Genomic DNA, 27,400 nt, shown 5'->3' on the forward strand with positions numbered 1-27,400 from the left:
GGTATGTAGACAGTGGGTGCTCAAACCACATGTCAAATGCCAAGTCAATATTCAGGACCTTGGATGAAACAGCAAAGACCAAAGTGAGACTAGGAGATGGAAAGCAGCTTGAAGTAGAAGGAAGAGGCACGATTGCAATCACAACCGAGCAAGGCATCACCAAGCTCTTATGTGATGTGCAGTATGTGCCAAGGTTGGCTCACAACTTGCTAAGTGTCGGCCAACTTCTCAACTCTGGCTATTCTGTGCTATTTGAAAATGGAGCTTGCTTGATCCAAGACAGGAGCTCTAAAGAGACAATAGTGAAGATTGCCATGGGAAAGAACAAGATGTTTCCTCTAGATTTTTCAAGCCATGTAAGCTAAGTCTTGACAGTCAAAGGGGATGATAATGCTAAGCGTTGGCATCTAAGATATGGTCATTTGAATATGCAAGGGCTGAAATTGCTACACTCCAAAGATATGGTGCAGGGGCTGCCTAAAACTGAAAAGCTTGAGCTGTGTGAATGTTACATTTATGGGAAACAATCAAGAGGATAATTTCCAACAGGCAAAGCATGGAGAGCAAGTGAGTGCCTTGAACTTCTTCATGCAGACTTATGTGGCCCAATGAAAGCAGTCTCACTCGGTAGAAGTAAGTATTTCTTGCTCATCACAGATGATTATAGTAGAATGAGCTGGGTTTATTTTCTTAAAGCTAAGTCTGAAGCATTTGAAAGCTTTAAGATTTTCAAGGCTATGGTTGAAAAATAGTCTGGCTTGTATGTTAGAGCTTTGAGAATAGATAGAGGTGGTGAATTCTTATCAAATGAATTCATTACTTTTTGTGAGGAGCAAGGGATAAGAAGAGAATTGATTGCTCCATATACTCCAAAGAAAAATGGAGTGGCCGAGAGGAAAAACAGAATTGTGGTTGAGATGGCAAGGAGTATGATCAAAGCTAGAGGTGTGCCAAACAGATTCTGGTATGAAGCTGTAGCAACTGCAGTGTACATTTTCAATGTTTCTCATACCAAAGCTGTCATGAACATGACACCACTTGAAGCTTGGAGAAGAAAGAAATTGTCTGTAAGTCATTTGAGAATTTTTGGTTGTACAACATATGCATTAGTTGATTTATGGACTAAGTTGGATGATAAATCTATCAAATGTGTATTTATTGGCTATGCTACTCAGTCAAAGGCATACAGACTGTATAACCCACTAACTGGCAAGATAATTGTCAGTACAAATGTTGTATTTGATGAAGATGCAGGCTGGGTTTGGGAGGAATGTGAAATCAGTCAAAGTGTTCAGCAGAAATCAGTCAATTTTGATGGTTTAGAGGAGGTCTCAAATGTGCCACAAAATGATCACACTCCAAGCCCTCCTTCAATGCCATCAAGCCAGGGATCATTAACTCCTTCAAGCCAGGTATCATCTAGCTCATCAAGTGATTTTGCTCCAAGGAGATACAAATCTTTGGCAGACTTGTATGAAAATTGTGACTTTGCATTGATGGCAGCAGATCCAACATGCTTTGAGGAAGCTAAAAAGAAGTGGAGTGGAAAAATGCAATGAAAGAGGAGATCAAGTCCATTGAGAAGAATGCAACGTGGCAATTGCTGAATCTTCCTGAAGGGAAGAATGTCATTGGACTGAAATGGGTGTTCAGAACAAAGTTCAAAACAGATGGAAGCATCCAAAAGCATAAAGCTAGGTTGGTGGCTAAGGGGTATGCACAGCAAGAAGGAATTGATTTTGAGGAAACATTTTCACTAGTAGCAAGATTTGAGACAGTGAGAGTGATGCTAGCATTGGCTGCTCAATGGAAGTTGAAGGTGTTTCAGTTGGATGTCAAATCAGCATTCCTCAATGGAGACTTGCAAGAAGAGGTGTTTGTTGAGCAACCACTGGGGTTTGTCAAAGCTGGTGAAGAAGGCAAGGTATACAAGCTGCAAAAGGCATTGTATGGGCTGAAACAGGCTCCACGAGCCTGGTATAGCAAGATTGATTCATTCTTCCTTCAAAATGAATTTGAGAGAAGTGAGAATGAACCAACTCTCTATGTGAAGAAAGGTACAAATGGATTTATAGTTGTCTGCCTTTATGTAGATGACATAATCTATTTTAGCTCATCTCCAAAGTTGCTAGAAGAATTCAAAGCTGCCATGATGAATCAATTTGAGATGACTGACCTTGGATTACTTCAGTACTTTCTCAGTTTAGAAGTGAAGCAAGGAGAAGATGGAATCTTTCTCTGTCAAAGAAAATATGCAGAGGATTTGCTTAAGAAGTTTCATATGGAGAAATGTGAAGCAATCAGAACTCCTATGAACACAAATGAGAAGCTGCAACGTGATGATGGTAGAGAAGGCAGATGAGAAGCTTTTCAGAAGCTTAGTTGGTGGCTTGAATTACCTTACACATACAAGGCTTGATATAGCTCGTAGTGTGAGTGTAGTTTCAAGATATTTGCACTCTCCAACTAAGCAACACTTAGGTGCAACAAGGAGGGTTCTTAAGTATGTTGCAGGTTCAATCAAACTTGGAGTACTTTATGAGAGTGTGGATAATTTCAAGTTGGTTGGCTATAGTGATAGTGATTGGGTAGGGTTCTTAGATGATAGAAAGAGTACATCAGATTTTGTATTCAGTCTTGGCTTGGGAGCCATCACGTAGAGCTCCAAGAAGCAAGACACAGTTGCTTTATCATCATCTAAAGTTGAATATGTAGTTGTTGGTGCAGCAGCAAGGCAAGCAATCTGGTTGAGGAAATTGCTAAAGGATTTGTACTGTGAGCAAGAAGGTGCAATCGAATTGTGGTGCGATAACAGGTCTTCTATAGCCATGACAAAGAATCCAGCGTTCCATGCAAGAACCAAGCATATTGAAGTTCAGCAACACTTCATAAGGCAGCTAGTGGCAGAAGAGAAGTTAGTGCTAAAATTCTGTGGCACGGATGAACAGAATGCAGATCTGTTTACAAAAGCTTTAGCACAAGCGAAACATCAGTTCTTTTTGGAGAAAATAGGAATGCACGAGCTTGAATTAAGAGGAGGTGTTGCAATATAATTCAAGGCTCTAAATGTCCACGTATTAAGCTAGGAATAAGTCAGCATTTGTTTGCTGAACTGTAGGAAGATTTGGTCAAGTCTGTTGCTAGTTTTTAGCTATTTTTTAGGTGAACATGTGCGTCAGTTTGAGTCAGTTTTATGCCACTTCCTTAGGTGATGTTAGTCGTGGAAAGTGGAGTCAGTTTATCAAGTTAGTTGAGTCTATTTAAGCATTGTTATGTACTGAAGTTTAATAGAGAGAAGAACGTTGATTTCCTCATTGATTTGTCTCTCAAAATTGTTATCTTATTCCTCTAATTGTAACATATAACAAACAGGCTAAAAACATAAGTTTTATGCATTGTAAATGTAAATTAAAAGAATTTACACAACCAACAAATAATAAATGATGATAGGTATGACCATGACTATAAAAAACTTTTTCACAATACCAATGCATATTAGATTAATTATTATTGTAAGACAGCCCAAAACAAAAACATAAGTGTTCATTGATATTAAAATTCCTTTATTTCAGTTTCCATTCAAAGGTATGAATGATCATGACCCAACAGACACCCTTCTCTCTCTTTCATCAAGATATTCATTCGGTGAAGCTCACCCTAAATGAACCTCCCAGGCACTTTAGCAATTTACCTCTCAAAGTCAAACCTTACTCCACCAAAAGAATAATGTGCCCTCTGAGCTGCTGTTCTACCAAGTTCTTCTTGCCAATTATTTGAACTGCCACCATAGTCTTGACAAACGTGCCCTATGGTGGTAATTCATATTTCTAATAGAATTTACTCTTGACAAATGTATCATCATCACACTTATGATACGCTTGACATCCAATACACATATCTGCAAATAGCCATTTCCAATAACAGCCATTGTATGAACATGAATTTGCTTAGACAAAAGTGAAAAGAATTCACAAAGATACAAGTATTTGATTCAAATAAGCAATGCAATAATATCATCAATTGAGTGAAAAGATTAATATGCTAAGGAGATGTTTTGCTTAGACTAGGGAAATCAACAACGGACCTACTCACAATATTGAAATTTTGTTGACATTACAAGTCTCTCAAGGAATTGACTTGTGACACTTTATTCAGCATATCACCCAAGTTTTTACAGCCTACATATACACACTTATCAAAACAACGCATGAACAAACAACCTGTTAATTAATATCTAATAGTAAAGTATGAGACTTGACTCTTATATTAGAAGTATGAGATTGTGGTGTGAGATTTATTAAACTTGGATTCTTTAATCAGAATGTCTAACTTTTATATTCTTATCACATCAAAACTTTTGGTCATGTCTCTTGGCTTCAGACTATAAGCAGCATGGGGCACTAACATGAGCGTTAAAATAATATATGTTTGAATGGAACAGCATAATCGTATTCTATAGCTTAAATAGTTCTTAAGCTATAACCAGCTGACACAATCTTTATTTAAAGAAAGAAGAAAATAAAGTAAAATCCATAAATGCATAATCTAAGAATATTCTAAAACAATAGAATACAACCTATAGATATCTGGACAAAGCTTCTAGCAAGCTTCTCAATCAAAACTCAATAGTCATTATTAAAATAATATCTATCTAGTTGATCTGTCATTGTTTTTATGGTTGAACTTGTTCTTCTTGTATTCAAGGATCTATTGTGCAATAAGATCCAACTCATTATGGGGATGGCCACTATTAAAATTTCTATATTCATCCATTTGAGGAGATGAACTATGTAAGTTGAACTGCATATGTTGTTCTTGTTGCATTTCATGTGACTGCACTGCAAAATTTGAAGGAGGTGGAACTCAATTATGTCGATCAATTTGGGGAGTATGTGGCTGCACTACAAAATTTGGAGGAGGTGAAACCCAATTATGTTGATCAATATGAGGAGTATGTGACTACACTGCAAAATTTGGAGGAGGTGGAAGCCAATTATGTTGATCAATATGAGGAGTAACGATCATATCAATGTCGTCTAAAGTTGTTTCATGGATGCTTCTTCTTTTCCTCTCTTTCTTTGGGGCATTCTTCCATTTGAAGAAGTTTTTAGCATGACTGACGACTTGAGTTGGAGTTTTTGATGGAACAAATTTCTCTGAAATCTTTTCCCATCTACTCTCTTTATATTCCTCAAGCCCAAGGAGAAACGACCTATGTTCTTCTTTTGTCCAATGTATGTATTTCTTGCTATGAATCGACTGGGATGAGCCACTGGATAACATGACGTGATTGGACTCCGTATTCTGTGACAGCAAGTGGTGTGGGTAGCTGCTCGGCACATGGACCTGCTTAGATGCAATGCTATAGAATGTTTCCTCCAATGGCTTGGTAGGAACCTGAGAGGCAAGAACCATCTAAGGGGCAGGAACCCGAGCAGGCGGAATAGGAACAAAATCAACATAAGTATAAATCCTGTTAGGTGCAGGAGCAAGAATAGGATCGAGAAGAGGGGCAGGAGCAGCAAGAACCTCATTGGCGGGAGCAAGAATGACAAGAAACTCATCCACTGCAGGAGCAAGAACCTCAGAGGCTGAGGGGAAGAATCTTGAGTGGCAAAATTCTTCAAGAACTCATCAAAATCTTTGTTTACTTGTTGGAGGTCGAGCGAATCCAAGATTACATTGAGGCATGGCTCATCTTTGTGCTTCAATAACTCTTCTATTTCCTCCTCATCAAAGTGATAATCATACATTGTTTTCTTTCTTTTCCCTTTGTGATTACTGAATACTGAATTCCCTTTGTTTCCCTTGTATATAGAAAGTAAAAGATAGCACCGAACTTTTCAAAATTACTGCCAAAATGATAATTAGTTAGTTACTTACTTAAGGATTGATTGTGGCCATTGTAATTTTGCCTTCGTTAAACTTGCGTGATAACACAGAGGCTTCTTAAGTCCCAAATGATTATTAAAACAGTTTGAGAGACTTATCATCAAATTATCATATATAGGGGTGTTTGAAAAAGAGAGATATGTCATAGCTGTATTGTAGTGACCGGACTCAAAAAATTCGTATGTATATATTAAACTATCAATACGGATAACTTATTAACTAATTTTGCATTTCATTTTATCCTTTTAAATTCAAATCAACTAAATTTGATTTTATCTTTTTAAATAGATTTTTTCACCTTGTTAATAATTTTGGGGCCGAATTAGAATAGAGAAATAAAAAAAAGTAAAATTAGTAGCCTAATGGAAAAATTTAAAATTTTACATTAAAGACTCAAATTTATAGCATAATATAATGCAATATAGACCCAAAGAGTTCATATGATTAGTTTGGCAACCTTTTCAATTTATAATTTTATTTCAAAAATCCCTTTAAAATTTGAGAAAAAATGTCTGTGAATTTTTGTGATAAAAAAATTTAGATAACAAAGTCTTAGTAAATACTCATTTTTAAATAAATGAAAGTTTGAATTTCATCGTTATATATTTTGTCTAAGGTAAATTTTGGTAAAAAAAATTATGGCAGTGAGAAGTTGACTTTGAGTCAGCATGCAAATATGTTAGATTTGTGTATCATTGCATGAATCTATTTACTGTTAAAATCATTATTCCCTTATAATTTACACCAAATGTTGAAGGCAACACCGAGCACCACGTCTACATTGTTACAAACAAAACAAATAAATTTTCTATAGGATTATTGTTCAAGTTCAATTATCAAAGTGTATATATTTTATCTTAGGATTTACTTAAACTCACATTGTAGTTAACTTATTTTAGGATTTAGATAGAGAGAAATAGATAGCATCCATTTTTACAAAATTGCTGCCAAATTGACAATTAAATAGTTATGTAAATATATAAAGAAATTTTAATTTATAAATACTTTTAAAAGAGTTTGAGTGAGTTAGAATAAGCCGGAGTCAAAAAAATTCGGATGTGTATGTATTAAGCTATCAAGAGTAAAATCAATACGGATATAACAATACTTCTTCATCAGATCCAGTTTTGATAAAAAAAAATCATTCAAATAAGGGACTTTATTGTCTCCAAAGAGCTAAGTACGGAAGAGGCCAAAAAGAGGATTCAATCTTGGAGCACCAATGAACAATTGCTTATTGGCAAAGTCTATGAATACATTAGAGGTGTCAAGCCTACTGTTAGTTGATGTTCTGTTATATGGAACCCAACAATCCCCCCTAAGATGTGTTTCATTCTATGGCTTGCTAAAATGAATCGGCTGCTTACTCTTGACAAAACTGCTTTTTTGAACAAGGGTTCCCTCTACCCTTTATGTTCAAATGAGGCTAAGTCAAATGCTCATTTGTTCTTTTCTTGCAGTAAATCTCTCCAAGTTTGGGCTCACATTCGTGATTTGGCTCCTTTTCGCAAGCGTTTCACTTCTTTGCAGAACATTACTGACTCTTTAATTAGGGGCAGATCCACATCAAGTGTTCAAGGCAAATTTCGTTGTCTGACTATAGCAATTACAATCTACTGCATCTGGCTGTCTAGGAACAAGCTGATTTTTGAAGATTATCAATTTTCTATGGTAGAAGTTATTAGCAAGATTAAGTTTATTTTGTATAGATAAGCGCACCTGTTACATTTGTTTTAACATCTTGATATAGGCTTTTTTGTATTAGGGAGGTTTTTTATTTTCTCTAGCTTTGAGGTATGTCCCGTTTATTGTTGTATCATTTTGAGTTTAATATAATTTACATTTTTCCCAAAAAATACAGATATATTATTAATTAAATTTGTATTTTGTTTTATTTTTTTCTTTTTAAATTGAAATGAATTGAATTTTATTTACTGTTATAAATAGATATTTTCAATTTTTTGATAGAGTACCAAAATTTAATAAGGTTATTAGGTTTTTGGACAAATTGGAATATTGAGAAATAAATAAAGTAAAATTAGTAGCTTAATTAATGGGAAAAATATAAAATGTTATTGTTCAATACTGTAGACTCAAATTTATAGTATAATACTCACCCAAGGAGTTTTTGTTTTTTAATAAATAGACCCAAATAGTTAACATAGTTTCGTGTTTTTTTTTAATTTATAGTTTTATTTTAAGCTAAATATATTTTAAATATCTAATAAATAATCAAAATTTGTTTTGTATTAAAAAAATTGCGTTGGATACTTACTTTTTTCCTTTGAACAAAAAGAGAAAAAATACAACCAGAAGAATATATTATCCATGTCAACGAATTAAAAAAATATAAAAAATAAAAATAAAATCAAAACTAAATTTCTATCATTTTCTACCCTTTTAAACCATCTATCTGCAACGAGCTAGCAACAAAATCATTGGGAAGCCGAAGAACCATCCTATCCAATAAAAACACAGGCACAGAGTGCCTTTAAAAAAGTTAACATCATTTTCTAACCAAATTTTTTATAAAAAAAAACAAACCTTTTAGTTAAACCTAACAAGCAAAATCTTTGCCAAAGTAGTGGGAGCCAAAAGCCTTGAATCATACTTAAAAGATCAGAACTAGAGTTCTAATGATTTTTGAATTTTACTAAGGTTATGATCCTTTCTTATAATTATTAATGAATAATAGTCTTAATCGATGCTTAAAAGATTAGATATGATACAATTTCTAGTGTTTTTTTTTTTTACTTTTATTAATATGGATGTAATGCCTTCTTCCACTTGTTATATTAACAGGGCAATTGATTGCTGATGAAGATGTTCAAAACAGATACATAACTCTTAACAATGTTGTATATTCATTTAATTTTCCACATATCTAGCGGGTCCTTATTTAGTATCTTCCAAACTGAGTTTAGCATAATTGTAGAAACCTAGACAAACCAGATTTGTGCATCCAAAGATGCAATCTACCAAATAAACCTATACGTTAATTTTATGCATAGTAGGTTTGCACTATGTTGATAGGCAAGTATCCAGAAAAGAAATCAACACAAGTTTAAAGAAAAAATATGTAGTATAGTAAAAGGTAATATAAAATTTTCATAAACATAATAAGGATAACGTAGTGGTATTTCAAGGTCCAATAGAGTCAAAATTATTTAGAACTAAAATTCAGACTCCAACATGTAGTGATAGAACAAATTTAAACCTATTTTCCAGAGGAAGTCTCACTGGTAACCATGAACAACTGAAATTATTTTGAATTCTGCTTTTGCCCTACTATATAACTACTGGGAAGAAACTGCCACTTGCTCATCATCATCATTTGTTCCAAAGTACCGATCTCCAAACTCGCCCATGCCAGGTATGACACGGAAATCTTCATTCAAACCAATCTCAATCTCGGATGTCACTATCTTTATTCTTGGAAAACTTTTGCATACCACATGCACACCTTTAGCTGCCTGAAAAGGTGCAGCATCAAATGAGAACCATTTAAACTACACAATAAAAAAGAAAGAAGCAAGAGAGAATTAATCACAATAAAAAAAATTAGCAAGAGATATAGAGGAACTAAGATATTAGTCACTTACGGATATCAGATTAAGGAATATAATGTTGGACTTAGGTACACCCTTTTCATCTATCATGATACAAACAAGGCCCTGACAATGCTGACGTGGCATTGTCAGGGCTAACGTGTCGCACAACCAGTTATCCAATTTCCCGCTTAAAAACATCACATCATACTTTATTATTTTTAATTATTATTATTATTACCGATGCTTTGGCGTTACCGAGGCAGTACCAATACCAATGCAAGGCCTTTCATTTTCCTCCTCTCCCTATTTCAGTTGCATCCTTTTTATTACGTTTTCTAATTTATTGCATTGCATTTCTTCTTTTCTCTCTCTGTCATTTGGTACTCCATTGTTTTCTCTCCCCCATTTGGTATTTCACCATCTTATTGTTCTCTCCCACTTCTCTCTTCTTTCTCTCCATTTTTTATTTTCATTTTTCCAAATAAGGGCTTCGTTTTCGCATGTAAGAAACAATGGCTTCATTTTTCGGCTTGTTTTGTCATGTATGATGGTATTTTACTTTTTTTGCACAAAAACAAACCAAAAGATTCGACCTTTTTGTTCATAAACGTTGTTTGTTGTTCGTTTTCGGCTTGGTTTGCAGGAATGATGGTATTTCAAGCCATAAGGTTCGACCTTTATGTTCATAAAAAACGTTGTTTGTTGTTCATTTTCGACTTGGTTTGCAGGTATGATGGTATTTCAAGCCACAAGGTTCGACCTTTTTGTTCATAAAAAACGTTGTTTGTTGTTCGTTTTCGGCTTGGTTTGCAGGTATGATGGTATTTCAAGCCACAAGGTTCGACCTTTTTGTTCATAAAAAGCGTTGTTTGTTGTTCGTTTTCGGCTTGGTTTGCAAGTATGATGGTATTTCAAGCCAAAAGGTTTGACCTTTTTGCATTTTATCATGAGTTTGTTGTTTTGTATACGAAGCTTTTCGATTTTTCTTGAGTGGTTTGTTGTTATGTACCATTTTGGTCGAGGTTTGTTGGGTTTTGATGTTGCATGTGTATCATTTACTAGCTTTTTGTGGTTTTTTTATTCATCGCAACAACAAAGCTTAAAGCTTTGTTCATTTTTTATTATTAGTACAAATGGTTGGATCTTTTTTTGTTCTACAATGAGTTTATTATTTTGTATACGAAGCTTATGGATTTTTCTTGGGTGGTTTGTTGTTATGTACCATTTTGATCGAGGTTTGTTGGGTTTTGATGTTGCATGTGCATCATTTACTAGCTTTTTGTGGTTTTTTGATTCATCACAACAACAAAGCTTAGAGCTTTGTTTAGATATGTAGCATTGGGTATCTTTGTGACCGACAGCAACAACGAAGTCAACAAATAGTGTCCGACATGAAAAGAACAGGTTTGTGATGTATTTCATTTCTCCTTTTGATTCTTGGGTTCTGTCGGTACAAAAGATTGAATTTTTTTTGTGTTCTTCAGTCTTATTTGACCGTGGTTGAGTATTCTTCTTCTTTTGCAAGACAAAAGCCACAGATCATAGTACGTTGGATAGCTTACAGGTTTGTTTTCCCTCCCCGTCTCCTTCTGCGTTTTCATTTTACCTGTTTTTGCATTTGTATGCGTTTTTTTTATTTCGGCTTTTTGTTTTTTCACTGCATGTTCATTGTTAGGTTCATTTTCCCTCCTCGTCTTCTTCTGCGTTTTCATTTTACCTCTTTTTGCATTTGTATGCATTTTTTTTATTTCGGTTTTTTTGTTTTTTCACTGCATGCTCATTGTTTCTTCTAAAACTGCGATTTTTTCTCCAAAAAGCTTTGATTTTTGGGTTCTAACAATGCAAAATATTGAATTTTTTTTCTCGGCCTTATTTGTCCGTGGTTGAGTATTGTTCTTCCTTTGCATTTCGTGTTTCTTTTGTTCTACCTTTGTTTTGTTAGTTCTCGCAGTGAAAAGATATAATTTTTTGGTGTTCCTGAACCATGTTGACCTTTTTCGTGTTCCTGAACATGCTTCGTTTTCTTCGTAGGAGAAAACTTTGTTTTCTTTGCCCGATGCTGACGTGGATGAGTCAGTGCTTACGTGTGGCAATGTCAAGAGCCTTCATTCTTCACTGTCAACTTCCATTTATATTAATGATTTTTATTAATTTTAATTTTATTGTGAGTTTAATACTTTTTGTCTTTTGCGTTGTTTTTGCTCCGGTTACGATGCATTTATTCATTTATTTCCATTGTAAATTTAAATATGTAATAATTAATTATTTGTATTATGTTTCCAAGATGTTTGTCTTTCCAATGCATTTTTCTGTTCCCGAGACTTGGCTTTTCAATATGCTTTTCTTTGCCTTTCCAATGCATTTTTTTGTTCCCAAGACTTGCCTTTTCAATGTATTTTTCTGTCATAGTGATTTTACTCATTATTACATCACTCCCACTAAAGCATATTCATATAGATGAAATAAAAATCTTTAAGTGTAGTTAGTTTTTTTTTTTATCAAGGATAAGTTTCATACTTGAATCAAAGAAAAGATATTTCAAAATTTTATTGAAGAGTTAAATATTTTAATTATGTTAGTTAAAAAAATAAGATTAATATTAACATAAGATTAATGTTTCAAACAAAAAATAAGTAAATAACTAATAAATGTAATTTAAAAATATAAAAGATTAAAATTAAACTTTTACAATTTAATTTATTCAAATAATTACAATGATAAAAAATTCCCACAAGGCATTCCTGTTGAGTGCAGGCGCTGATTCTCCATGGCCATTCAAACCACTTAGAATGACTTCATTTGCAATGACCATTAAGAAGTCTACGGGAAAGACCTTGGCCCCCACTAAAACATATTCATATAAATTTACCACTCTTTAGGTTAGGACTGTTGTATAAAGTAGCAATGTCTGGCTTGAGATTTTTAAATGTTTACTACTCTTATTTATATATGCAATCAATTCATTCATTTGTATTCCCGCTTGAGTTTTTAGTTTTTTTATTAGTTGAAAAACTCATTAAATTAGTTATTTGGTAAACAAGTTTTTTTAGTAATTTCTAACTTTCATTGGAATGTTAGTTTTTAATTTTTATTTTTTTATATTTTCTTATACTTTTATCATTTAATTGGTATATTCGGGTCACATAATCTTGGACAAGTTATGGAAATTAATTTGTGGATAATAAAATCAATTTGTTTGGTTTAATAGTCAATTTAAAATATTCTGTTAAGATATGAAAATAATCATAATTTTCTAATTATTAAACATATTCTGTTAGGACATGGAAACAATGAATCTTAAATATGACACTATTAATCTTCAAGTTAATTTAGACATTGAGTTATTACTAATTAATAGATTCTTAACAATTAATTTTAAATATTATCATATCAATTTTAACATATTATTAAAACCAGATTCACTTTTGTAGAAACTTAACATATTATTCCTAATTAGTAGGAACTTAACAACCAATTATATTTAAAAGTATGTTTTGTGAATTTAAAAATTAAACAAAACATTAGACAAATTTAAAAGACCTTTCTATTAATAGGTACTTAACAATCAATTTTAAACATTTCGTTAGTATATTAAAATAATCATGATTTTCAAATTATTAAACATATTCTGTTTGGATAGGTAAATAATCATAATTTAGATGTTGAATTATTCTTAATTAATAGGTTCTTAACAATCAATTTAGAATATTACCATATCAATTTTAATATATTATTAAAATCAGGTTCCCTTTTGTATTTATTTTTGTCTTAATCATCGTCAATTTATAAAAATTTAATCATAATATTATTTCACTTAACAATCAATCTTAAATATTACACTATTAATCTTAAAAAGTAATTTTGGCGTTCAGTTATTCCTAATGAGTAGAAACTTAACAATCGATTATATTTAAAAGTATATTTTATGGATTTAAAAATTAAACAAAACGTTAGGCAAATTTAAAATACCTTTCCATTAATAGGTACTTAACAATCAATTTTAATATATGAAAATAATCATGATTTTCAAATTACTAAACATATTTTGTTTAGATATGTAAATAATCATAATTTAAACCTTTCCATTAATGGTGTCCTTAACAATCAGTTTTAAATATTGAGTTAGTATATTAAAATATTCATGATTTTCTAATTAATAAACATAATAATTTAGCAGTTAAGTTATTCCTAATTAGTATATTCTTAATAATAAATTTTAAATATTACCATATCAATTTTAACCAATTATTAAAACCAGGTTCACTTTTGTATTTATTTCTATCGTAATCATTGTCACTTTATAAAAGTTTGATCAATTAAAAAGAAAAAAAATACAATCAACAATTTAAAGGCACGGGCTGACACTACTAATACCTGAATTTAGTCATGTGCATCCCAAAGGTATTCTAATCAAAAACAGGGAAAAAATACAGCCAACAATTTTAAGGCACGGACTAACATTACTAATATCTATTTTTAGTCATGTTCTTCCCAAAGATTCTTCAATAAAAAAAACAAAAAAATACAATCAACAATTTTAAGGCATGGGCTAACACTACTAATATCTTATTTTAATTATGTGCATTCCAAAGGTTCTTCAATAAAAAAAATAAAAATACACCCAACAATTTGAAGGTACGGGCTAACACTATTAATGTCTAATTTTAGTTATGTGCATCCCAAAGGTTCTTTCATGTGCTTTTTTCTCATACTTTTGTTAATGTTGTAAGTTCAATACCTTTGGGTATCGAACAATTTTTCAATTCCATTTTAATTTTAACTGAACAATTTATGGTTTGCTTTAATTAATTCTGAATTTATTTCATTGGCTTATATTTTTATCATTTCTTTTTCCTGTCCCTTGATGTTTCATGACTTAGTGTTCTTGATGTTTCATAACTTAATGAGATACATATTATTCAATCATGTAATCGTTTGATTCACGTATTTTTACTATATATCCTTTCTTTTATTCCATACAATATCAAACAATATATAATATTTACACATTACCTTAAAATTATGTTTTATTACCTACATGTAGCTTAATATTAGTTTCAAATTCATATTTTATTTAATGTATTTCTGTCAATACTTAAACATTATTATTATCCAAATAAATAAAATTATATAAGTGTGTACATGTAGTAATAATTTATATTTATGAAATATTTTCTTCTGTTTCTCTATGATCATTCAAATTAATAGGTACGATGACTCAAACTAAGAGGAGAGATTTCAAATTTTTATTGAAGAGTTAGATATTTTAATTATGTTAGTTAAAAAAATAAGATTAATGTTAACATAAGATTAATGTTTCAAACCAAAAATAAATAAATAATTAATAAATATAATTTAATGCTAATCATCATCAAAATAAATCAATTTTTTTGTCAATGTCAATCAACATTTATTATTTGTTTATCTTTTGCATTTAATTTGTTTCAGTTTTCCTTCAATGAATGTTTCTTGGACTATTAACAAGTCTACGATACGGACCTTGACACATATTTCAAATTCATATTTTATTTAATATATTTTTTTTGTCAATACTTAAACATTATTATTATCCAAATAAACTAAATTTTCAGTCATTTCATAATGAATTTTAACACTAATGATAAAAAAAGTTAATGTTTATACCAAAAATGAATATGTCTCCTTTTGATTCTCCATGGTCACTCAAACTAATTGGAACGACTTCATTTGCAATAGCATTAACAAGTCTACGGTACAGACCTTGACATATGTTTCAAATTCATATTTTATTTAATGTATTTTTTCTACCAATACTTAAACATTATTATTATACAAATAAACTAAATTTTCCATCATTTCATTATGAATTTTAACACTGTTGATAAAAAAAGCTAATGTTTATAACAAAAATTAGTATGTCTCCTTCTGAGTCTCCATGGTCACTCAAACTAATTCTAACGGCTTCATTTGCAATAACATTAACAAGTCTACAGTAGAGACCTTGACACATGTTTCAAATTCATATTTTATTTAATGTATTTTTTCTGCCAATACTTAAACATTATTATTATACAAATAAACTAAATTTTCCATCATTTCATTATGAATTTTAACACTATTGATAAAAAAAAGGTAATGTTTATAACAAAAATTAGTATGTCTCCTTCTGAGTCTCCATGACTACTCAAACTAATTCGAACGGCTTCATTTGAAATATCTTTAACAAATCTATGGTAAAGACCTTGATCTATGTTTCAAATTTATTTTATTTAATGTATTTTTTCTCTGTCAATACTTAAACATTATTATTATCCAAATAAACAAAATTATATAAGTGTATATATGTAATAATTTATATGTATGAAATTTTAAATATTAGTATGAGCCCGTGCATCGGCATGGGCGTCTCTCTAGTTTATGAGGAAAGAAATTGCTTGAACAGCCGAATTCCCTGAGGATGAAAATGTTCCAAGGTTAATTCAAATGAAAACCAGCAAAACCAAGAATCAATTTCTTTCAAATCCACTCTTATTATTATTATTATTATTATGTGAGCTACTCAGTAACGGCAATTAGGCTGCACACACTTGCAACTTCAATACAAAAGAGAATGACAAACCTGTGCAAGTACAGGGTCCAACACTAACACATGCCTATCTGAGATATCATTTGGCAACTTTTCTATATTAGCTGATCATTGATCAAAGCATAAGATATCAGTATCACCAAGTGAAACAGAGATTTGTACCAAACCATAGATGCAGATGAACTAACCTGCTGACCATTGTCACCTTCTCTGTGAATTAAAATTTTCCCAATCTTTATACCTTTACAGCATGCTCTCAAAGCATTCTCCATACTCTCCCCCACTGAAATTAGCATACATTAAATTATTAGTTATGATAACAGAAAATGAATTTATTATCAATAAATTATAAACTGCAAAGAGACACACAAGGTTTCTTAGGACATGCCACCAATCTTCTCTTCTTCTCAAATCCCACAATCTCATAAGATTGAGTTGTTTGTTGAGAATTGGCGCTCAATTCAATCTGATTGATTCACAATGCATTCCCCAAACAACCACAACCCTGCTCCTCCAGCATTCCCTTCGACATGCACTCCTTCTTCAACCCCTAGCCCTAACCCTTCCTCCTCCTACCCTCCCTCCTTCCACTTCCCCAACTTCGACCTCCCTCTCCCTCCCCACCTCACCACCGCTCCATCTCCTTCCCCACCCAACCCATCCCTCCCCCTCCCCGCCGCAGCCCCCGCCACCCGAGTTCGTTCCCGCCTCCTCCTCTGCCGTCCTCGCCGCTGCCCTCACGCGCCTCCCCAGCAGTAAGGTCCCCAAGGGAAGACACTTGGCCGGGGAGCTCAGGACTTACGACGTTGACGTGAGGCTTCCCAGCGAGGTCCAGCCCCAGCTCGAGGTGGCTCCGATTACGATATACGGGTCGGATCCTAACCCGTTTCTGGGGAGGCAGATTGCGGTGAATAAGTCGTATATATGCTATGGCTTGAAACAGGGGAACATTAGGTGCTTGATATTCACACTGCTGTCAGGTCCTTGCTCAGAGGCCACACTCAGGTTTGCTTTGCTTTCTAAGTTTGTTTTCAGTGTATTGGGTGCATTCTTGTTGTGCTGGTTTTGCAATTAAGGAAAAAAAAATCATAAGGAGCAATGCTTTAGTTAATAAGATAGGTGACCAAAAAACAGACAAAAAAAAAGGGGATAAACAACGTTTTCTGGGGGATCTATTGTGGCTGCATCCGGGTGCATTTGTCTGCAATTTCCGCCATGTCAATGAACACAAGGAAGACCACTTTTTTTCGCCTCAAGATCGAGCTTTTGGGGGTGTCTGTGACCCCAATGGTTTCAGCCTTAGACGCATTTGTCTGCGTTTTCCCATAATATCAAGGAACATGAGGAAACCAGTACGGTGACTGCAGTTAAAACTTTGGAGATAAATTTTAGAAATGGTTAATTGTCACTTGTTTATAAGATCAGATATGATAGCATCAAAGGCTTTTCCCCCTGGGCGGTTGGTTTTATGTGGATTAAATGATTCCATAATGTTTTATTTTAATGTAAATTAGAAATTTTTTGTTTCCATATGATTTGAGAGTGTTGATCTATCATGTACTTTGAGAAGGGTTAGATTTTAATATCCTGATATAAAAAGATTATGATATTGTCTATGGGTTTAATGGCTAAGATTTCATACTATCATTTTTAATATTTGAGGTTATTTTTGCGTCCATAATCTTGTAAGGAAGGGGGACAATCTGAAATTTGAATAATAATCCTGGTCCAAACATGTTATATTGATGGTGATTTTATTACTATGTTGAGGCTAAACTCACGTTCATAGGACGCAAAAATATCAGACACCAACATTGGTCATGGGAACAATTCTATGTTTGATTTTCCCACTAGCATTGCTTTGTTTCGTTGTGAAATTTACTTTGTAGTGCTGCTATAATTCTAGGTGAAAAGGCAGCATTTTCTTTTGTTCATTGTAGTAGAGTTCTTGTATGTATTCAAAGGTTCTTTGCCGGCTTGTTGCCTTTCAACTCGTGAGTTGTTTCCATATTTCACACTTATACTGCTATGTATGTGTTTTTAATGGCAAAAACATTTAAAGGATAACCAATTTATCCTTTGATTAATCTTTTTTTCCCCTTGTCAGACGGTCACAGACTTGGCGTTCTTTGCTGAAGATGTTCATCTCTTGGCTAGGTAGTTTTTGTAGCCTCAAAATTTTAAATGGCATAGTTTGTTTTGTCTATGAATTATTATACAGTGTTGGCACAGATGACCGTGTCTACTTGTGGGAGATCTCTGAAGGCCCAGATGATGAAGATAAGCTTCAAATTACTACCAATATTGTTATTGCTCTTCAAATAGTGAGGGAGGAGAAAGTTGAACATCCTCAAATTTGCTGGCACTGCCACAAACAAGTATTTGCCTCATAATCTCCTGTTTCATTGTTCTCATTTCCAAAAACCTGAAGCTATGGTTTACCTTTCTTCCATGTATTCTTTTTATATTAATTCAACCTTTTCTAACAGGAGATTTTGATAGTTGGTATGGGAAAACATGTTTTACGGATTGATACCCCAAAAGTTGGAAATGGTGAAGCCTTTGTGGTAGATGATCCTCTGAGATGTCCTGTGGATAAGCTCATTGATGGGGTTAAGCTGGTAGGCACACATAACGGGGAGGTGACTGATTTGTCGATGTGCCAATGGATGACCAATCAATTTGTATCTACATCACAGGATGACACGGTTTGTATTTTTCTGTTGTAATTAACTGCTACTTTTGTTTTCTCAAGTTTAAATTCATTTTTTTTTATGAAAGATGACAATGTTTATTAAAGCATTTTCCTGATCAGGCTAAATAATGCAGTGGTATGAATGTTTTGTTAATGTCTATGTTGAACTTTACTTGACTATTTCATTGCTCTGTTTCACTTTATTACCAAAAGGGTGTTTTCACAGTCACTCACTTTTGAGACTTATCTATGGCTTAATTGTCTTCTCAATTCCTGATTTAAAAGTAAAAACTACAATAGATTGAACACCATACATCATGATAAATGTTTGGCTATTTTCATCGCATAATCTTATGATTCTTCTATACGAATTAATATTCAATGAGAAATATTTTTACAATCATTTATAGAGGAAAAAACTTCCTAACTTGAACAGCTTTTGGAGCTTGATCTTGAGAGACCTGGACACTAACCTACTATATCACTTGTATGGAGAAGGAGAAAGAGAAGGAAAATACCTATGAAATGGAAAATGGAAACACCTATTAAGCAAAAACGCATGCCACTTAAAACAGAATAACAATAACTAAACCCTGGGTGAGCGTCTCACCTTGATCTCCTTGAATACGACATTAGCTACAATTCAACAAGCAACCCAAAAACAAAGGCAAAAAATAATAAATCAGTACTCATATGAGACAATAGTCAATTCACATAAAATAAAGTACCAAACATTTAACAAAATCTAGTTTTTTTTATAGTTTGAAAAATCACTATTTGACCCCACCAACACAAATCTACTATCCTTTATACAAACAAGGCCTTGCCAATACCAATGCATTACCAATACCAAGACAAGACGTCTGCAACCGAAGGGTTTTGGTGATACAGTTCCATTTTCCTCCTCTTCGTATTCCATTTGCCTCCTTTCCGTATTCCATTTGAAGAAGGTTCGTTTTCCTTTTTATTTAATTTTTCTACCTTATCTGTGAATGATCTTGTTATTGCATGTGTATGATTCCGTTCTGTTTTTGCTTTTACCTTACCTGTGTATCATTTGTTGTTGGCGTTTTATATTTTTTCCTTATTTCATCTCTTTCATCTTAGATCTGCATCGTGGTTCTAATGTTTTGCTTTTGTTGGTGCATGTGTATGATTCCCTTTTTTTTTCTCACTTCCATTTTCCTCCTCTCCGTATTCCATTGGGTTTCCCTGCATTTGCCTCTTCTTCGTATTCCATTTGAAGAAGGTTCATTTTCCTTCTTTTTTTTCTACATTACTCGTGAATGATTTTGCTTATGCATGTGTATGATTCCGTTCTTTTTTTGCTTTTACCTAACCTATGTATCATTTTGCTGTTGGTGTTTTACTTTTTCCCCTTATTTTATCTCTTTCATCTCATATCTGCATCGTGGTCCTAATTTTTTGGTGTTTTCTTTTTTTGTTACACGTTTTTACCTTACCTGTTAATGATTTTCTGATTTACCTAATTTTTTTGTGTTCTCTTTTATGTGTTTGCGACACATTTATTGTGAAATCTGTTTTTGTGCTTGATTTCTTTGGTTACTATAGTGTGTTTACCATATCATGGACCATTTTTTTTGAACGCCAACTTTGTTTGAGTAGCAATGGTGCGTTTTTTTGTATTCCACAGTTGTCGTTTTGTATCACCTACTTCTTATTTGTGTGTGTATTCTTTTGTTTAGTTAAGTGTGTTTAGTTTTTTGGTATATCCTAACTGAACTTGGCTTTTATTTTTGACCGAGAGCAACAAAGACGACTAATAGTGTCCGGCATTTGGAGTACAAGTTTGTGATGTATTCGATTTCTCCTTAAGTTTTGTGATGGTTGAAATTTTAATATTGTTTGCAAACTTTATTGTTCTGTTTTATAACCTATTCATGGTGTGTATTTGTGACAACATTATCATGTAATTGTAGTGATGTCTCGAAAGGAAAATCTGATATCTAAATTGCATCCGAGGAAAGGGACATGGAAGATAGCAGTGCGTATAACTGATATCTGGGATGTTAAGAAGCACAATGGGAGACAAGCGATTAACATGGTCTTGATGGACCAAACGGTAATTGTTATGTTATTTGCTTTCATTGTTATGTATGTAGTTATTGGATTGTTTATAACTTTCATCTGTAACTATTTTAGGGTGCAAAGATTGGTGCGACGCTATGGCAGGAATTCTTCCTTGAATTTCAACCGAAGTTGCATTTGGGTTGTTTCTATTTGATCCAGAACATCAAAGTTGTGGATAATCAGTCTGAATACAAAGTAAGTCCAATTTCATATTTGGTTTATTTTGTCAAAACAACATCTGTCAAGGAGGTTGAAAGACCTGAGATTCCTACTAATGTACACGTGATAATTGAAATTGTTGATATTATTTCTGGCATCGCACCACGGCTTACTTTAGTTGGTGAGTATATTGTAATGTTTTCCATTAGATATTAGTTTATATATTGAACACAAGTTAATTTTATTGTTTTATGGTGGTTTTAAAATATATGTTGTGGGTGTTGTTGCTGAAGTTATTGAACGAAAAACAGTGAACCCTGCATACAGAGTTACGGTGAAGTTGAGAGATAACAGGTTATTTTGATGATATTTTTTAAAATTCATATTAAAATATGTTAAATCACAAATTAATATGTTCATGTTATATTTGTTATGTCCTGTTAGTGATGCTAAGATCATCATGACGCTGTAGGAGGATTATGCTCTACAGCTTGATGATGCTATTGAAAAAAACCATTTTGTTGGGGAGCCGTTGGTGCTTATGTTAACATTAGCTAAGATCAAAGATGCCAAAGGTGAATACAATGTATATTTTTATTACTTCTTACGTGATGTTTCAATTTAATGTATCACTGCATATTACATGTAACTATAATGGTTTTTGCAGACAAGTATCCGCTGAGTGTCCAAAATATAAAGAATGGTTCCAAGTTGTATGTGAACGCCGATATTGCCAAGATCAAGAAATTCCGTAATGCGTACGATAAATGCAAACAAAAAAGTTATATATTTTCTTTATAATAACACTTTAATCTTATCACGTTCTTCTATGCAGTTTACGTGTGTCATTTTATGTTGGCGGAGCAACAGATGAAGGGAGTGGTTCTCAGTCCCAGTATACCAACAATTCACAAAGAATGCTGCAGGATAAGTTCTTGCATAATGCTCAGATGGTGAGCTTAGGTGACATAAGCAAACTGAGAGAGGTAAGAACAACAAATTTTAAATGAAACACCATTTGGATTCGATTTGGTGTCGTTCCCGGCCGTTTATGGTGAAAGTATTGATGTTGTTGTGTATATGATTCCTTTTTTTTTCTACCTTACCTGTGTATCATGTTGTTGTTGCCGTTGTACTTTTTTCACTTATTTCATGTAAGATTTGCATGGTAGGCCCTAACATGGCTGATGTGAAGTTTTTTTTCTTACGTGTCGGCCTATGACCTGTCCACTTTCATGTGTTATATCATTTAATTCAATTATTAGGACGGTTACTGTTTGACCGTTGCTATGGTGGATGAAGTCATGATTGATACACCATGGAGTTATGATAGTTGTCCCTACTGCACTACAACATTTGATCCATTAAAAATAAGGGCAGCCTGTCGTTCGTGCCAGAACCAAGTTAGTCATACGGTTCCCAGGTAAAATGTATTTATTCCCAAATGAGTTATAATCTAATTCACATCCGAGTCTTTACTCATATGGATATTGTTCTGTTAGGTATAAATTAGTTGTCAAAATGGATCACAATGGGGAGAAAGCTAACTTTCATTTCTGGGATGCGTCGTGTATCAAAATGTTCGGTAAGACAACTGACGAATGTCGACAGGAATGGATTGCGGTGTGTATTGTAACACACACTCATCCATGAAATGACAATTCAATTCATATTTCATTTAAATTTATTTATAATTGTTAGGTTGGTGACGAGATCAAAGTGTTCCCTGAGTGTGTGAATGATTTGGTGGGTAAGACATTGGCTGTCAGATTCAAGTTCCATGTACACATGTGCCAATCATCTGTCTTGGATGTTAGCCAAGAGGAACATCATATCCACACATTGACCTCCACACTTGGTTTACAGGTAATAATCAACTAATCCTAAGAGTGTATGTCAGAAATTAAAAAAACATTTGATGTTGTCTGTGAATGTGGTATATGCAGGATGAAGCAAGTATAGGGAAGTCACCAGCGGCGTGTGCTGAAACTTCATTATAGGATTACCATCCCACGGTACGTATATTTGTTTCACATTATATTAAGTAATTAAAAAAAAATTTGCTTTAAATACGTTATTGGTAATAATACTTTATATTTGATTCACAGCCTTCATTGTCCCAGTTAGCTGACTATGAAAAAGGAACACTGCCTTCATCACCCCTGCCAAAAGAATGAGCGGTCAACAAGGCACAACTGAATTTGATTCTGACGATTATACTGCATATGAGCTATTCACAAGTAAACATATGAAAGCTGAGTAATCAGTTGATATTTTAATTATATATTGTAACTCTTTTATTTTATACATTTGTTGGTTTATTTTGGTTTACATGTGGTATGTCGTTTTGTTTGTAGCTGTTTGGTCCAAATGATTCTATTTTTTGTGATGTGGTACCACTTCAATTAGCCATGGATGAACAATGAATTGTATCGACATTAATTCGTATGGTTAAATTTTATATGAGTAATGTTTGTGCCTAATAACTAGGGTAGTTGTAAATTTAAGATCGTAATGCCAACTATATTGTTAATGATTAAAAGTGTGATTTTGCAATCAGACAAATAACATACCGCTAAAATTTGCCACGGACGGCCAAATATTGATGTCTTTGAATTTGTAATCAAATGAAAGAAAAAAAAAGTTTTTTTATCATTTCTTTAAACCATTTTGTGCATGTTTCCATAAGGTACATTGTAATTACTGTTTTATACACGTGTCAGATTAGTGAGGTTAATTTGCTTAATGCAATTAGTGAGTTGTATTTTGTAATATAAAATATAAAATAACATTTTCTACGATTTACTTGTAGGTTGACAAGCCACTATAAGCTTCTGGAATTATGACGTCCTTATTACGGTAACGTATACCCTTATACAAAATCACTGTCATATATATTGTTGAAATTTGTGCGCAAGCAGGTACTATTTATCCTAATACTTTATAGTATATTATTTTCCATATTAGTGCTAGATTATAATGTAAAGTACCTTTCACATATAATAGCAATACATATTAGGTATTAGATGGGACCTGACCTGCAAGTTCCCAATACCCAGTACATGGAAAAAAGTTAATGCATGTGTGCCAATCACTTAAAGTGATGTGATGGAATTGTAATAGGCGTGCAGACTTTGACGAAAATGTTAATATATATATATATATATATATATATATATATATATATATAATTAATCATTAATGCAATTAGTAAATTTTGTGAAAAGAAGTACTTTGAGAAAGTAAAAAGGCTACATTTAATGTAGTAATCATTTGATTATTGGTATCAACTACTGAACAATAAATATCAACACTAGGGTTAAGGGAAGAGTAAAAGACTGCCAATTAATATATTAATATACAACATTATTAGTAATTAATAAACACATATAGACGTCCTATGGGGAAAAAGGTTGTAATTATTATAGGTTATACATTGTACAATAATAACACGAGTACTTAGAAAATTTAATGAATATTAATTACAATTTCAGTAAATATTATTGTTGGCACACCAGGCTTTCAATTATTATACAGTAAGTATTTGAGTATTCGAGTAGATATTACGTGCGGTTTCCAATACGAATAAACTGCTACGACAATGACATTAACTACTCATTATCTATTGTGTATAAGACAAATTGTATGTCGTAATTACAAATTCTTTGATTGTCTCTCCTTCTCCTTCTGTGGAATCCATAACCAACAATATTCAAATAACTCTAAAGTCATCCTACCCTCAACATGAGTACACAGACATCGACGGCCTCCAATGCTGTAAATTTGTTCTACTTTCGCTTTCTTCATCTTTTGCTTTTTATATGTTAATGCTCAATATAGTTTGATGATTCATCTTGGTGGTTCTCATGTTTTCAGGTATCATATTGATCGTACTTTCATCATATTTCGAACATCTAAGTGTCTTATACTTTTCCATTGTCGTCTATTGGGAACTTGCAATCTATAAGTTTGTTCTACTTTTGCTTTCTTCTTCCTTTGCTTTTTATATGTTAATGTTCAATATAGTTGCATCATTCATTTTCGTCCTTCCATTTTGTTGGGTATTATATTTTATATTCATCATAATTTCACCCTATTTCAAACATGTAAGTTTCTTATACTTTTCTATCGTTCGTGTTTTTATTGTCTTCATTGCCCTGAACATTTTCTTGTATTATTGTCATGATTGCGCTGGACTTATGCATGTTTTTTTTTTGTTTTCCAAAATGGTAACTATTTCGTCTATTGGGAACTTGCAATGTATATGTTCGTTATACTTTCGACATTGAACTTCATATTTGTGATTCTATCTGGGACGACATTCATGTTTTATTTTCATCATCTTTCAATGTTATGAGTTGCCTCCCATGTTCATAGTTTGTTCTACTTTTGCTATATTCTTCTTTTGCTTATTATATATATATGTTAATGTTCAATATAGTTTCATCATTCGTCTTCATCGTTCCATTTTGTCGGGTATTATATTCATCATAATTTCACGATATTTCAAACATGTAAGTTTCTTATACTTTTCCATCCTTCGTGTTTTATCGTCTTCATTGCCCTGCACATTTTTTTGTATTATTGTCATGATTGCGTTGGACTTATCCATGCTTTTTTTAATTTACAAGATGGTAACTATTTTGAAACCAGAGACTCAAAGAATATTAATATTAATTTTTGTCATTAATTAATAGACTGAACTTAGCAGTGCGACGCTTCTGTTTCCAACATTATTGGATTTCCAAACGTCAACTTTGACATTTAAGTGGTTTTATCATCTTATCATTAATACGTGTATGAAAAGAATATAAATTATAATATTTAATTCGGGAAATTTTGTCATTCAGGCCCCACCTAATTTCTTGGGATGCACAGTCATATATCAATTTCAGGAGGCATTCCATGTTGATAGAGTAAGTGTTTCCCCACGTAATCATTTTATCATTTCTGTAATTTATATTGCGATTATGATATGTTTAAATGTTTAATTGCAGAACTACATTGAGGTACCTTCAAAATATCATTGGCAATGGGCTCCTCATTACCCACCTCAGGTGCTCTTCGATTACAATGGAGACAAGCACTTTATAAAAATTAGAAAAGATGGTGACAGATACTATTTTGCCGATGGGCTTAAAGAGTTTAGAAGACTCATGGGCATTCATGAAGGTGTCATGGTCCATTTTATGGCACCCGACAGTAATATAACATTTCAGTCCACCGTTGGAAAGACAAACATGTGGAAGGCCTCGCACATCCACCAGAAATTATGTCTTCATGGTAGACGTTACCCAACCTATCATCTCACATGCTACCCCATTAGTACGACTTTATTGATATCATAAATGTTTGTTTTGTTTATTAATGACCTTACAATCATTACTGACTACTTTGCCTTGAATGCTGTTGCTGCCCCCCCGAGGCTCTCAATTTTGTTGCTCCATCATCACAATATATCACTATTCAAGGTAATAATGGTCGTCGTTATATATGGAGGATCTCTATGCATAATGGCGTACAATGTTTGGCTGGGCCTTGGTACCGATACTTAATGGACAATGACCTAATGGCTGTTGATGAGGTCGTCTTCTATTTTCGTCCCAACCAACATGTATGGGAACTTATCTTGAGGAAGCATCTCATATGGGATGAAGATCAGCCCAATTGAAGAATCCAGTCCACAGCCCAATATAATAATTTTTGTCCGTTTTTTGTTAAAGTTTTTTTTATGTAACTTTTATTTGAACCCGAATGGTGTAACTTAATCACCTTCGGGTATTAGACAATATTTAATTTGTTATATATTTTATTTTCACTCATGTCAAGTTATTACGTTGCTTTATTTATATATGCTTGGATTTTTATATAGTATTCAAGTATTAATTGCTCAACATTTGGAACGTCAATGGATCGTATGACTTTAAATACATATAGCCAAGATCTTTAAAAATACTCAAATGTAATACAAAACATGAAATGACTGGATACAGTGTTAACCAAAATTTGGATTTTTACCACAACCCATTTTCTAATTTCACCGCTCTAAACTATATTACCGTACACAATTCAAGAAAGCTGAAACGTAACTATTTACAATACCAAAATTCTAAATAATTTACCACATATTTAATGACAATAGAAATACAAAAAATATATATAATCAATAGTTTGAACATTTGTCTTTTGTGAATGTAACTTCACAAATATCAAGATTATTCTTATACAAACACCACACACGGTTATTAAAACCCACCAACGCATTTAATGAACACAATTAATAATGAGTACTTGCAGGTACTGTAGCTATGATTGATGGGTTAGGTGGTGCCACCCAGGGTCCAATCAACAACTTGGGCTAAAAGAAAATGCAAGGCAATGCACAAGAAGACCTTCTTCTTCACTTTTATTAGCTTGGAAATGAATTTGATATTGTTGTTCTTCCAT

At 32.9% G+C, this 27,400-nt stretch overlaps 2 protein-coding genes across 11 annotated transcripts; one reads left to right on the forward strand and one right to left on the reverse strand.

The window, feature by feature from the left end:
- Positions 1-4,959: 4,959 nt before the first annotated feature.
- LOC102659784 (transcription factor DIVARICATA) lies at positions 4,960-5,415 on the reverse strand. The gene has a single exon (XM_006606727.1). The coding sequence runs from the start codon at positions 5,413-5,415 to the stop codon at positions 4,960-4,962; it is 456 nt and encodes a 151-aa protein (XP_006606790.1).
- Positions 5,416-18,497: 13,082 nt separating this feature from the next.
- LOC100806503 (uncharacterized) lies at positions 18,498-26,775 on the forward strand. 10 transcript variants are annotated; one of them, XR_001387006.3, is made up of 14 exons: positions 18,498-20,786; positions 20,867-20,989; positions 21,132-21,134; positions 21,247-21,307; positions 21,426-21,528; positions 21,621-21,711; positions 21,789-21,939; positions 22,219-22,376; positions 22,456-22,576; positions 22,655-22,819; positions 22,900-22,968; positions 23,062-23,193; positions 23,766-25,869; positions 25,951-26,775. XR_001387006.3 is itself a non-coding variant. In XM_014772873.3 (11 exons), exons 4-10 carry the CDS (start codon positions 21,495-21,497, stop codon positions 22,951-22,953), a joined length of 774 nt encoding a protein of 257 aa, XP_014628359.1. In that variant the 5' UTR covers positions 18,498-20,786; positions 20,867-20,989; positions 21,247-21,307; positions 21,426-21,494; the 3' UTR covers positions 22,954-22,968; positions 23,062-23,409. The 10 variants fall into 10 exon arrangements, 1 of the variants encoding a protein (XP_014628359.1); XR_001387002.3 differs by lacking the exon at positions 21,132-21,134 and having other exon boundaries at positions 18,498-20,520; positions 20,644-20,786; XR_005890155.1 differs by having other exon boundaries at positions 20,867-21,134; positions 21,398-21,528.
- The last annotated feature ends 625 nt before the right edge of the window (positions 26,776-27,400 follow it).

Source organism: Glycine max, chromosome 20, assembly GCF_000004515.6.
Source record: "Glycine max cultivar Williams 82 chromosome 20, Glycine_max_v4.0, whole genome shotgun sequence".
NCBI lineage: Eukaryota > Viridiplantae > Streptophyta > Magnoliopsida > Fabales > Fabaceae > Glycine > Glycine max.